The following is a 14,112-nucleotide window of genomic DNA, read 5'->3' on the forward strand; positions in this document are numbered from 1 at the left end:
GTTCCTTTCCCTGGAACTAGCAGGCCCCAAACCTGTTCCAGCATGACAATGGCTCCGTGCACAAAGCCAGCTCCATGAAGACATGGTTTGAGAAAGTTGATTAAGGTGGAAGAGCTCGAGTGTCCTGCTCAGAGCCCTGACCTCAACCCCACTGAACACGTTTGGGATGATCTGGAACGCCGACTGCACCCCATTCCTCCTCATCCAACATCACTGCCTGATCACACTAACGCTCTTGTGGTTGAATGATCACAGATCTCCACATCCACACTCCAAAATCTAGTGGAAATCCTTCCCAGAAGAGTGAAGTTAATTCTAACAGTAAAGGGGGACTAAATCTGGAATGGGATGTTCAACTTATTATGTAATTTCCTAAAATCTGCTGGTAATAATTTGTACATGATTACTTTGATCTGCATAAATAAAATTGTTATATTCTCTACTATTATTTTAGATTCTTATTATGTAGGTGAATTCTAATATATTGGAACAGTTTTTATATTTCCACCTCATCTAAGCTTTCTTGCTATTAATAAAAACAAATCTACAAACACATGATACATTTCTGAAAGTGTTGTCCTACCTAAATGAGAAGGAAAAATGTTATATTGTAATTATATTTTGAAGAAGCATGGCTCATCCTTTTGTCAATGCAGACTAAAAAGTGCTTTATGTTTTAAATTTTAAATGATGTTTTAAATGTCTTGAAACACATTTCCATTGGTTTAGGCCTTTCATTTCTTCCTCGGTGGCATGTTTAAAGCATTTATAGCATCGATACATTGTGGTATCAGTCATTTTTAATGGACTCAATAAATCAAATTTCAATACCAAGACTTCTCCAAATTCATCATCATAATATTTTAATCTTGTATGAACACAGTGGCCTATGTAAAATTGACTGCATATTAAGATGTTGGCCTGAGTAATATTCTAAAATTCATTTCTTACAGTGATACAATAATAGCAGGGATCTTTTCTAAATCTTTTCTAAAATTCAGTATTAAGTAAATACAAATCACAAAAATCTCTAAAAAGTACCATTTTATAATTTACTTCTTGCAGTATCAGCATAAGACAGGATTTAGAAATAAAATAAACAGCAACATTTTCTATACCGCTCATCTTTCAGGGTCACGGGGAACCTGGAGCCTATCCCAGGGAGCATCGGGCACAAGACGGGGGATACCCTGGACAGGGTGTCAATCCATCGCAGGGCACAATCACATACACATTCACACACCCATTTATACACTACGAACACTTTGGACATGCCAATCAGCCTACCATGCATGTCTTTGGACTGGGGGAGGAAACCTGAGTACCCGGAGGAAACCCCCGCAGCACGGGAAGAACATGAAAACTCCACACACACGGGGCTGTGGTGGGAATCGAACCCCGAACCCTGGAGGTGATAGGCGAACCTGCCAACCATTAAACCACAGAGCTCCCCTAAACAGCAACATCAATCTCTAAAATTATCTGAAACAAGTACAATATAACCGCTGTAAAAACCTCTGCATACTCAGCAGTTGGTCTAAGTAACGCTCTATATTTCCCAGGCTTCCATATTCACGTTTCTTAAGATGCTTCATAAAAACACACATAAAATACATCAATGCCACATTAAACCATAGTTGAATAGTGAAATGTTTCATGCATCTATAGTATAATTATAAACATCTGTATATAGTGGTTTTGAAATAAATAAGTGTTTAGATGCAAAAGTATTAACAGAATATGACTTAGGATATTATGGATAACATGACAAGTCCGTTGCTGTAATTCCATGAGAGTACGAGGAGAAAATTTTAGTGCGGTGTAAAATCTAAAAATCAGATATATTATTCTTTTTCCCTTATTAGAACTGTACTATATTAAAATAATCTGTATGAGTATGAGATCTTTTGTTAAACGATTACATCTCTACATTGTGATAATACTGTTTGAGTGTCAAACTGATATCGTTTAACAGTGAGTGCTAAACGCACATACAGTGTTTGCTCTTAAATGCAATGAGTGAATAAACACGATCCAAAGCAGAGTCAGAAAGACATGTTTTTTAAATGTATGTGTGTTTTTTTTAAGTACGTATCAGATTCATGGAAAAGATCAGACATCCATCGTGTATCAAAAAGCAGACTGGAGCTGATATTATTCTTTTGTTCCTTATCATGCCATGGCAGGTTTATATAGCCTAAAACTCAGTGTTGAAATCATCTAAAGAAAAGAAAAAAAGGGGGGAAAAAAATCAACAAATCTGGTCTGGACCCTGAAACTGGAATGGTTTCTTTTCTTTTCTTTTTAAACTTTTATGAAACATTGAGTTGCTGTTTTTTTCCCCCCCAGAGAGTTTCGTCCGTGACTTCGGTCAAACCTCAGCTCCAGCTTCTAAACAACACAAGAACTTCACTCCTTATCAACTCAGGTTGATTTTGTGGTTTTGTCCTAATTCAAGCATATCAAATGTGTTCCTGTTTTTAAGAAACCTTATATAGTGAGCCAAAGCAGAGAGCAGAGCAGAACTTCTCCAAACTGGTAAGCAGACTGAAGAGAGACATGGTCTTCACCAGGATCCTGCTGCTTTTATTCCTTCCACTTCTTGGCATTGGTAAGTATGAATTACTAGAATAATTCTTTTTTCCTTTATCTCTTGTTGCTTGATGCCATGTTGATATCAGCAAAACAGTGTTAATATTTCTTCGCACATATTTTAACAATAAGGTGCTGTAGATTTACAAACTAAGCTGTGAAAAAACACACAAACACACTATTATAACTCATTTGAATAAAGTACATTATTTGGAGTCTAAGATCAGTATTATAGAGTTGTTACCCTTTAGCAGGTTCAAAGTGACGATGTGATGCAAATCATTTATACATTAGTTATAACTGATTTTCTTACTAATACATGAACATTAAATCCAGCCAAAGTATACATGATATTATTCTAAATTAAAAATGATATTGAAATAAAGATCTATTTCTCAAGCAGAAAAGCATTTTACACTTGGTGTGAAACACATCAGCACCTTAGATTATTCTTACTTTATTAAACCTGAACTATTTGACCTGTGAGTTATTATATCACTGTTGATTAACTGCATTACCCATGATAAAATGCCAAAACCTGCACATAATGCAATGTTTCTTCATATTATTAATTCCTGATTTAACTACATTATTGATCTTTTTTCTTTTAAAACAACAACAACAACAACACATTATCAGTAGTATCTCCTTTTGAGACATCTACATTGAATCTTATGGGATTTGTTTGTTTTGTTTTTGGACCTCTGTCCAAAATAAATAAATAAATTATCACAAAATAAAGTATGTGCAAATGCACTTTTATGTCAAACATTCATCTCTTAACTTTTGGCACAACTTTGACATTCCTGAGAATACCACAGTGTGCATTCGTTCATCTTAAGTAACCACTTTATCCTGGTAAGGTGACTTCCTGATGGGAAGCCAGTCCATCGCAGGGCATCATTCACACACTCATTCACACCTAGGGGCAATCAAATATGACCAACCCACCGACCTGTGTGTTTTTGGACAGTCGGAGGAAACCAGAGAACATAAAGGAAACCCACACGAACACTCGGACATGCAAAATTCTACGGAGAGTGTCCCAAGCTCAGGATCGAACCTTAAACCCTACAGCTGTGAGGTGGCAAGGCTATCCACGTCACCATTGTTCCGCCTCATACCGTAGAGTTCTGTGTGATAAATCAGCTATTTACGGATTGAAATGTAATGTTTTGTTTTTGTTTTTTATAGCCAAAGCAAGAATGCTCAGTCCAGAAACAGTGCAGGTGTTTCTTAAGGACACTAATGATGTTAAGGTGAGACATCTTTACACAAATACTTCACATGCACATACATTGAACACTCATGAACACAATACAAAAATTCTGTAGGATTTATGAATGTCAAATATGGCAGAAAATGTCTGTTCTTGCACTTTCCTGCAAAAAAAATAAAAACTTCTTGCTGCTCCAAATAATGCCCTCTGAGCTGAGAGTAAAAATGTAGGCATGCCATTAGCTTAATGTTAAACTGGTAGCTATTACTGCATTCGAATAGAGGTCCTGACCTCCGTCCAGGAAAAAAAAACAAATAAAAAAAACAAGGAAAATGCTGTCTCAGCTCAGGAACTCAGGATGGCCTTCTCAACTCCGAGTTCAGCAAATGACAGCAAATCAACATGGCCGCTCACAGCATCAACAGTAAACATAGTAGCACTTCTTACTTTTAAATGAGTTCAACTGTATATACAAATATCTGGACAAGTAAGTAAATCAATTAACATACAGACATACGCTTGTTAAATCTATAACATTGACTGCAGAGTTCATTGGTTAGAGATGGAGGTTAAGATTGTTGCTAACAATAGATAAACACTGAGGTCCATGTTTGTCCCCCACCCCACTTTGTAGCTTGAATGCACGGAGGTCAAAAATGAGCTCCGACTTCCTACTTCCAAAATAACTCATATAAACATCCCTTACTTGTTAGCTTTGTAGCACCAATGCAAAACTAAAGAAGCACATTTCAGACATGAAACACGTCTTGACTGACTGCATTTCGGGAACGTGGAACATTGTGTATTTTAATACATTATCAGTGTCAGTTCTTCATTCGAGCTGGGACTAAGAATAAACTGAATACAATTCCAGCTTGATTTGCTATAAACACCGCTCATTAACCCTGATCCTGATGCGATTGCCATAATGTTTTATCCAAACTCTGAGATCTGCACTTGCTTTTGTTCAGTTTAGTCTTTCACACTACTGAGGACGTCACAGCTTTCAGATCCTCCAACTCCTCACACCTGTGCCTAAAATACACCAACCATAACACATTCATCAAGACATACATTAATCTCACTTCTGCTTCAGTGTTTCTAAATCTATTCTTAGATTTGATTAAAAAAAATTTCTAGAATAATCCAAAATAATGCTATATTATATGATGCATAATATTAACTCCCCCCCCCCCTCCCGACATGGAGTTTATTTATCCCATGTGACCAGTGCATGAATTGTTCTAATGAATAATTACATTTAATATTATGTTTATTTGGTAAAAGAATGCAAAAATCATGCACTTAATATGATTAATGATTTCCTCGATCACCAAGACTAATATGATGATCAATTTTAGGATGATCAAGCCTGCCAAGACTGTATCCAGATCATAGAGATCCTGAAACACTTGCTATCGGATGAAGAGTTCCAGGTAGGAACAGATTTTTGGTGTCAGAATTGATTTCACCATTAAAGAGCTTATAAAAAGTTTAGAATATTTATTAATAAATATTAGCACGTTAGCACGTTTGGGGTTGTGGGTTGGAATCCTGCCTCCGCCCTGTGTGCATGGTGTTTGCATGTTCTCCCAGTGCTTTAGGGGCTTCCTCCGGGTACTCCGGTTTCCTCCCCAGTACAAAGACATGCAAAGATTGGCATCCAAATTGTCCATAGTGTGTAATGTGTGTGTGATTACATCATGTGATGGGTTGGCACCCTGTCCAGGGTGACCCCTGCCTTGTGCCCCAAGTTCCTTGGGATAGGCTCCAGGCTCCCCGTGACCCTGTGTAGGATAAGTGGTACAGAAAATGGATGGATGGATTTATTTCAAAGCAAAACAAATTCATACTTAAATGTTTAAGAGCCCATCATTTACAGCTGAATTTAAAACTAGTGTTGGCTCTGTTCAGTGAGTCGATTCATTTGACTCAGCTCACCAATAAGACTTCCCAAACGACTCATTGACATTTTTTAAACACAATATTATGATCATTGTTTGTTCTTCCTTGCCTTTTTATTAATTTTATTTTATTAAATCTACTTACATAATCGTAAAACTCAGCAGTTACAAGTGTGCAGTGACGTACAGCGAGCTTCTCTGCATTAATGTTATAAGCCAGCTGTTTCAGAAGATTCGTTTTCAGTTATCCTGACACACATCTTGCGTTTCACATTAACGACCAGCTCAGATGTTGAAAAGAAAAATGTTTCCATGAAAGCATTTTGGTTATAGTTGGACAGCATGTGTGTGTGTGGGTGTAAACAGCTGTGCCCTAAAGTTTACATACCCCTTGCGAAATCTGCTAAATCTTAATACACTTAACAAACTAAGACGGATCATAAAAATCCCATTTTTTTTTTTTTTTATTTAGTACTGTCCTGAATAAGCTATTTCACATAACAGATGTTTACATATACTCCACAAGACAAGATAATAGCTGAATTTATAAAAAAAATTACACCCTTCAAAAGTTTACACACCCTTAAAACTACTGCTAATATTTATTATATAGAATTATAGACTCATTAATATTTGTATGCATCAAAATACTACAGCTTAATACAATTTATTTTTCTGTTTGATCGTTTGTTGTTACTAAATTCAATGTCAGCATTTGTTAAACGTGATCACACGTGCATGAGAAGTTGAGAACATCATATGCGCTCTTATTAATGTCTATAAACACTATTTTGCTTTCATTCCGCAGAATCAGGATCAGGTGAGAATGTTGTATTATTATTAATAAAAATGAAGCGACAAAACTGATCGGTTCATGTCAACAAAGTAGGCATGTGCCAGTATACGATACATCATACGATAGATTTATCAAGACATGATATTGTCATGAACACACAAAATATTTATTATCCAATGTTCCATGCAAAGGAAAGAGACCTACGTTGGTAGAGATGTCTTCTCGGGATCCTTATTTTGTATAACTTCTTAAAATGCTGTACAGTGCAGTCAGGGAAAGGTAAACCTGGTCCTTTTGTATGTAATATCTATGATAGAAGTGAAGTGGTGAAAGATTAATATTGGCACATGCCTACGATAGTGGGATAAAGACATTGTGCATGATCGTGGCTCCTTTCTCCTTCATGTTTGCTTGCATGACTCTAGCGAAGTTTAGAAGAGGTCAAGAGCAAGAAGAATAAGAAAATGATTAATTATTAAAAGACAGAGGAAATTAAGCTGAGAAGCTTTGTCCTGGTTTGTTTTGCCTTGTGATTTATCTCTCCCTTATCGCTTTCTATCTTTGACACACAATAAATCAAGACATTGAAATAAATAAAATAAACACTAAGAAGAAAAATGGCTGCCGTGTTGGTTCTCGACCTCTCTGTATTATTGTAAGTGTTAGATCAGGTGGATGGTACTTGGGCTGAACCATTTTGCCTTTTGTCAATATTTAGTCCCTTAATCTGCGAAATGTGTGCATGTTACTCTCAGATGAATTTGAAGAGCACTCTGGAGAAGTTGTGTGACGTGCTGCCTCAGCAGATTACGCAGAAGTGCCGCAGTGAAGTGGAAAACCTTCCTCTCGTCCTCACCTTCCTCGCCGGACTGATGGTGAGTCAGTTACATTGAATCGGTGAACCGCTGAGAGTTTACATTCACGCCGCGTCAAGACGCCAATTTTTGAGGCGCTTAATCATGAAGATACTGATCCTGTGACCCCAAATTTCTTCCAAGTTAGGGTTTAAGTAAAATTCATTTTATTGTATACGTGTTTATGTAGTAGTAGTAGAGATGGGAAGAATAATAGATTCTAATACGCACCACGAGTCTCTCCCGAATGATTCATTAAACTTCATAAGCCCTATTTGGTCTGGATTAGTTTTCCATGTGGAGGTGCCGGGATGGACGCAGTCTGTCTGAGGGGCAGAGGCTAAATGTAAAATTAAAAAAAAAAAAAAAAAGTAATCTCCTATCAGGCACTCATTAGGGCAATTCACCATGTTTCCCTGCATGTAGGAGAAGCTTATAGGGCACTGCATCACTTATTCTTATAAGATTATTATATGTGGTGCTTACCTACTGGGGTGGGGTGGGGTATCATAATTTGCATTTCCAAACTGAAATTAAATCAAATCCTGATGTTCCTAAAGATTCCCAGCTGTAAAACATATAACAGCAAAGGCTGTGTTTCCATTTTCCTCTCTGTCTTTCTGTAGAACCCTGGAGAAGTGTGCACTTACTTTAACCTGTGTGAAGGCGAGTTCAAGCTGCAGATGGAGGACATTTTAATGAATTACATACAAAAGACCATCACACCACCTACTGCCATGGTAAACACACGAGACACTGAAATCAAAAGCCAGGTTAAGAGTCTCTAGCAGGAACTGTCCTCATTTCTGAAGTTATTCTATAGACTATATGTCCATTTGGGAGGGGGATCAAATTGTGCAGAGCAAGATGGACTACCGTGTGTAATTGTACACCTACAATATCACTTGTAAAGTAGATCTAATCAAATGGCAGCTCAGTGCATGATGGGTAATAATTACAGGCAGGTGAGACCGATTCATTGAGCATGCTCAGTTAATATTCAGTATCTGGCGGCCTCTAGTGGTGAGATGCAGGATTGTTAGTTGAAACTCTGACAAACATTGTGTGATTTATTTATTTATTTATTTAATTATTTATTTATTTATTTATTTATTTAAACCGCGTGGCCTGGAAGATGCAGATACCCATAATGCACTCTGCAGGGACAATGCGATTTCATGTTATCTCTAAACAAGTGGCTGTTAGTGAACTCCTGTGTATGTTCTCGTCCTTAAACTTTGTTTAGTACCAGGAAAATGATCAAGAAACAATCTGTCAGAACAGTTTTCAATTTAATTGCTTTGTTGCTTTGTGAATGATCATGTTCCTCTCGTTGTGCACACACACACACACACACACACACACACAGCTGGAGACCTCGTTCCAGTGCAGCGCTTGCACATACGTTTTGAATGTGCTGGACTGTCTCCTACCCACAGCACAGACAGAGGTGAGATCAACACACACACACACACACACACACACACACACACACACACACACACACACACACACACACACACACACACACACTGTAAGGACACATACAGTTTGCCTGTGATTATATGAGTAATATGTGATTTCAGGTGAAAAATATGGGAAGCTGCATTTCAGTGTTATGTCCTGTGACATGTCATGCACATGTGAACTCAATAAGCACGTGTCATAATATGAATAAAATGCCATAATTTAAAAATTAACGTTAATATATGAGAATGAATTAATCACGTGTGAAAATCACACATTGAATTAAATGAATCATGGGGGGAATCAAATGAGAGAATCAAATCTACATGAGTATTTACACTATAAGGAATTTTTGTTGTATGAGTACAATGTGTGTGTGTGTGTGTGTGTTGTGTCCATCTCAGAGTGCCGTGATCGGTGTTTTGGATGAAGTGTGTTCCCTCCTCCCCCTGCTCTTAAGGAGTCAGTGCTCACAGCTGTTTCAGAGAACAGTGAAGAGGCTGTTTGAGGTTCTCCTGAACCCAGCGTCACCCAACTCCATCTGCTCTGTGCTGCGGCTCTGTCAGAGCTCAACAGCACCTAGTAACAGTCAGTAGTCCTTTCCTTATCCTGCTCTCTTTCTTCTGTATCTCTCTCTCTCTCTCTCTCTCTCTCTCTCTCTCACACACACACACACACACACACTGTTCCTCTCATCTGTCTCTCTCCCTCTGTTTCTTTGTCATTCGTCTTCTTTAATTGACATGCATGTCTCTCTCTTTCCTCTCAGTGGTGTCTCCTCTCTCGGACTGTGACTCGTGTCTGACTCTGGTTGTCCTGTCTCGTCTCCATCTGGGCTTGAACGCCACTCAGCCTCAAGTTACCTCCTTCCTGCACTCCGTGTGCCAGTCACACCCCGGCGTCCTGCCCAAGGTTACAGACCTCTGACCTCTTCACCCTTCATACAGTCTTGAATTAAAACTTTAGGCAGAGTGCCCTAAATTTGCAAATGACCAAATCCGGGTTGTTTTTTAGTTGCTCTTGTATTAATTGTGGTGACTGTAGTAACGATGCAGGCATGTCGTAGGCATGTGAGGCAGGTGAAACTTAAAAACCACCAATATGCAGATCCAGGACCCACATGAAAATCTGCACCCTCAAACTTTGGCTTAATCCCAAAAGGCTTTCTAAACAGTATATATTTACTACATAGTGTATAACATGGCAGTGTAGAGGTGGTATGCACTTTGTGTCAAATTAGAACATCAAGGATTTAGGAAACTTTTGGGCAAAGGCTCACTTGCTACTTGTTTGTGGTCACCTGATGTACTACATTTTGGTGATGTCCTGCACTAACCAGGCTTCACGCTGACTTTCCTCGTCTTGTTTCAAATGTCTGACTTTGAGATGAGATCGCAAGTTAGAATCCTGATGATGTTAGAGCTGTACCTGTATCCGCTGGGGGCCAAGGGAGCAAAATGGCATACTCTCTCACCTGTCAATCACATCGACACTAGTCAGTCATGTGCATCTATGAGCACATGTATGTGGAAGAGGGCGGCTAGAGCCCTGTGACGCTGCATGAGGAGCAGTTCAAAAAGATGTGGTTGGCTAGCTTCATGTGTCTTAGATGAAGCATGTGTTAGCCTTCACTCTTGCCCCATAATTAGCATATGATTCTATGCTATGAATGAGCAGGTGACCAAATTGGGGAGAAAAATGGAGATAAACAGACTGATATAAGTGGTTAAACGGGGTCTGACCTCTTCATGTATCCACTCTCCTTTTCTGTGAGAGATTTTGTTTGGAAAGGCTTTCAGTTGAATGAACACCTCCAGACCTCACATCATCTTGTACCACTTCTGCCAAACATTCTGCTCATGAGTTGTGTCTGTTCTTTATTTGTCTTCTGCAGTGTGAGAGTTTTACTCAGCGCTATGGTGAGCAGCTCCAGTGGATTCTGGGTAAAGAGGCAGCCTCTCTGGATGTGTGTGAGGTACAGAACATGAATAGCACAGTAACAGCGACAGCTCTCTGACTTCTGTAATGGCTTTATCAGCCAGCAGAGGGCGCCAAAGTACAAAACTACTACTACTCTATATATATATATATATATATATATATATATATATATATATATATATATATATATATATATATATATATATATATATATATATATATATATATATATATACGCACACAGTGTCATCCTGAGGCCCAAGAGTGTGTCACAAAGTAATGTTAATTCATTACATTTTAATGATGGAGTTTTAAATGATGTACATCAGAGAGCTGATCTGTGTGTGGGGAGAAAGAGGACGGAGCAGGGAGATTTTGGTGACCCCTGCACACTGGGGCCGATCTACAGCTGTCGAGACCTGCAAACTGCTCACACCTGTGGGGTAAGTTGTGTGTGAATGTGTGTGAGTGTATGAGAGAGTGACTGCGTGACATTTAAGTAAGGGAGTGAGACAAATAAGGTGAGAATGTTATTACTGTATGGCTTCCTGAGACCGAGATATCAGTTTTATAATGCTGTCCTTTTATATGTATTAAATTTAGTGATGTACTCCAAAATTAACTTTAAAGGTCCAGTTTGTAACGTTTACAACAATAAAATAAAACAGTGAATCTAGCAAATAGTTCTTTTTTTCTGTGCTCATTTTCTGGCCCAGAAATTAGCTTTACACACAGACACCCAGACTTTTCTTGGTTTTAAAAGACTGGGTCAGCTGCGATTAAGGAGAAAGACTCATTAATGTTCATGTTCCCGTTGCAGTTTAGCTCACAGATAGCAGAGGGCACCAAAAACCACAAACTGCTCCTTAAATCTGTGTCCTTTTAAACTCAAACTTTATAATGCACACTTTGCCCTGTTCAACTTACTGAAGTGTAACTGAGTCTGAACTATCTCTAGGACAGGATGTAACATGATTGATAAGGTTATTGTTCAGTAATGTAAAAAGTGTTTGTTTGATCATTTCCTCTCAGGTCATCTCTTTCTGCCAGATGACCGTGTGGAAGTAGAAGTAAGTTCATATTGCACACATGGTTGCACACAGTTTATAAGCAGTTACGCACATTTCTGTATACTGAGAGTAATGATATATATCAGTGTTATGGAATAACATGAGGAAATCTGAAATAGTTGTTCCTGAAGTAGTGTTTGCTAGCATCATGCTCTACCAGTCTGGCTGTGGTGGTGTTTCTGTCGAGTGGGTTCCCTATAGGGGATATAGGAAAATAATCATCAGCAGGGTAATTACCACCCTGTCACCAGTCAAATACTTTTGCATATGTCCAAGGGGTTATTCCTCTTATACTACAGAAATTTTCCAACGCTAACAATTTTTTAAAAAGTCACATTTTTTTATCCATTCATAGTTCAATTTTAATGTTGTGGCAAAACCACTTCGTTCCTGTTATCATGTAATAGCAGCGATAATCAGTAGTTTCCTCAGCTGCGTGTAAATGACACAACTTGTCATTTTACCAAGAAACCAGTCTCCAAATGAATCCATAACATCTGAACAAATCAGAATTGAGAAATCAGTGGCACTGTGATATAACTTTGTTTTTTGCTACACAAATGGGAACTCCTTATTTTAACTCTAGACAGCTAAAAAAAAAATAAAAAATTTTTAAAAATACCAGCGTTGAATTACTGAAAAAACTGTGATATGATTATTATACTGGGAATTCATCATGTTTTTCAACACCCCTGTATTTAATATCAGATATCAGTATAGTACAGCGCACAGACACACACAAATACGGCTCTGATTCGTATACTGTGTCATAAATTAGTTTTGACTCTTTTATTTGTGAACAGGTCTGTTCTCCGTTGGATTTCAGCTTCACAGCCGCTTCTTCACTTCATGTCCTCGGCCACACAGAGTCTAAAGGTGCAGTCTAAAAAGATTTAACAGAAATGTCGGTGTTTGTTTTTCTAATCTGGGCCACGAGGTGAACTTGAACTCTGACCTGCTATTGTGCAAACAAACATGATAACGCGATGATATCAAATCAGCTGGCGAGACAGTTTATTCTGACCCTTTAGCCATGATTAATTTAATAGCATGCTCATGATGTGTTTTTCCTTTCGATTACTTTCACAATCAGCTTTGCTAAAAGTCAGCTCCAAGTTCCTACGCAAGATAAAATTATGGTTTTACAAGCAAGATGAGCCTGATGAGTCATTTTACACTCCGGACACATTCATGTCTTTGTCTAGGTTTAAGTCTTTTTTTCTGCCTCTGTCATCTTGTAAGTATCAAGAGAATCATTTTTGTCTTTGTTTTTATAAAATGACATGATTGCCATGACTGCAATAACATTAAACTATATTAAGAGTTTCTAGTGTGTGTGTGTGTGTGTGTGTGTGTGTGTGTGTGTGTGTGCACTTTACCATACATACAGACATATTGACATATGACTATAAACATATAAATATACGTAATAAATATGAATACTTTTTGCACACTTTATTTGTATTATAGATTTCATTTTAAATGGGTTAAATGTACTTTTAAACATAAAAATTGACGCTCATCTTCCCCGTGATTGTGCTTGTGTGTCCTGAACCAGACTGAGAGATTAAAGCCTCGGGAAACCTTCTCAGGTGTTTTGAGTTTATTAACTGATTAGAGTTCTTCTCAGGTCGACATTTCTGTATTATTAATTCTTTATTCGAATATTTTGAGATACTGGATTTTTGATTTCCGTGAGCTGTGAGCCGTAATCATCGAGATTAAAACAAAGAAAGGCTCGAAATATTTCACTTCATGTGAATGAATCTATAATATGTGAAAGTTCCAGTTTTCCATGGTATTCAAATTTTTTGAGATGCACCTGTTTGAGATGCACCTGTATAAGATGCACCTGTATAAGATGCACCTGTGTGAGATGCACCTGTATAAGATGCACCTGTGTGAGATGCACCTGTATAAGATGCACCTGTTTGAGATGCACCTGTATAAGATGCACCTGTTTGAGATGCACTTGTATAAGATGCACCTGTTTGAGATGCACTTGTATAAGATGCACCTGTATGAGATGCACTTGTATAATATGCACCTGTATGAGATGCACTTGTATAAGATGCACCTGTATGACATGCACTTGTATAAGATGCACCTGTTTGAGATGCACCTGTTTGAGATGCACCTGTATAAAACCATTTCTAAAGCTTTGTTTCCTGGGCACAGTTGGCTCCATCATTGTAAAATGGAAGAGGTTTGGAACCACCTAGAGCTTGATGTAGAAGGCTTTAGTCAGGGAGGTGATGGCCATCTAACA

General features: G+C 38.1%; 1 protein-coding gene across 1 annotated transcript; it reads left to right on the forward strand.

The window, feature by feature from the left end:
• The first annotated feature begins 2,375 nt into the window (after positions 1-2,375).
• sftpba (surfactant protein Ba) lies at positions 2,376-13,544 on the forward strand. The gene is made up of 12 exons (XM_053644594.1): positions 2,376-2,611; positions 3,787-3,851; positions 5,173-5,247; positions 7,267-7,386; positions 7,992-8,105; positions 8,735-8,815; positions 9,237-9,420; positions 9,602-9,744; positions 10,727-10,807; positions 11,103-11,216; positions 11,806-11,843; positions 12,647-13,544. The coding sequence occupies exons 1-11, from the start codon at positions 2,560-2,562 to the stop codon at positions 11,839-11,841; spliced, it is 1,065 nt and encodes a 354-aa protein (XP_053500569.1). The 5' UTR covers positions 2,376-2,559; the 3' UTR covers positions 11,842-11,843; positions 12,647-13,544.
• Positions 13,545-14,112: the final 568 nt, after the last annotated feature.

This window comes from Ictalurus furcatus, chromosome 16 (genome assembly GCF_023375685.1).
Source record: "Ictalurus furcatus strain D&B chromosome 16, Billie_1.0, whole genome shotgun sequence".
Taxonomy (NCBI): domain Eukaryota; kingdom Metazoa; phylum Chordata; class Actinopteri; order Siluriformes; family Ictaluridae; genus Ictalurus; species Ictalurus furcatus.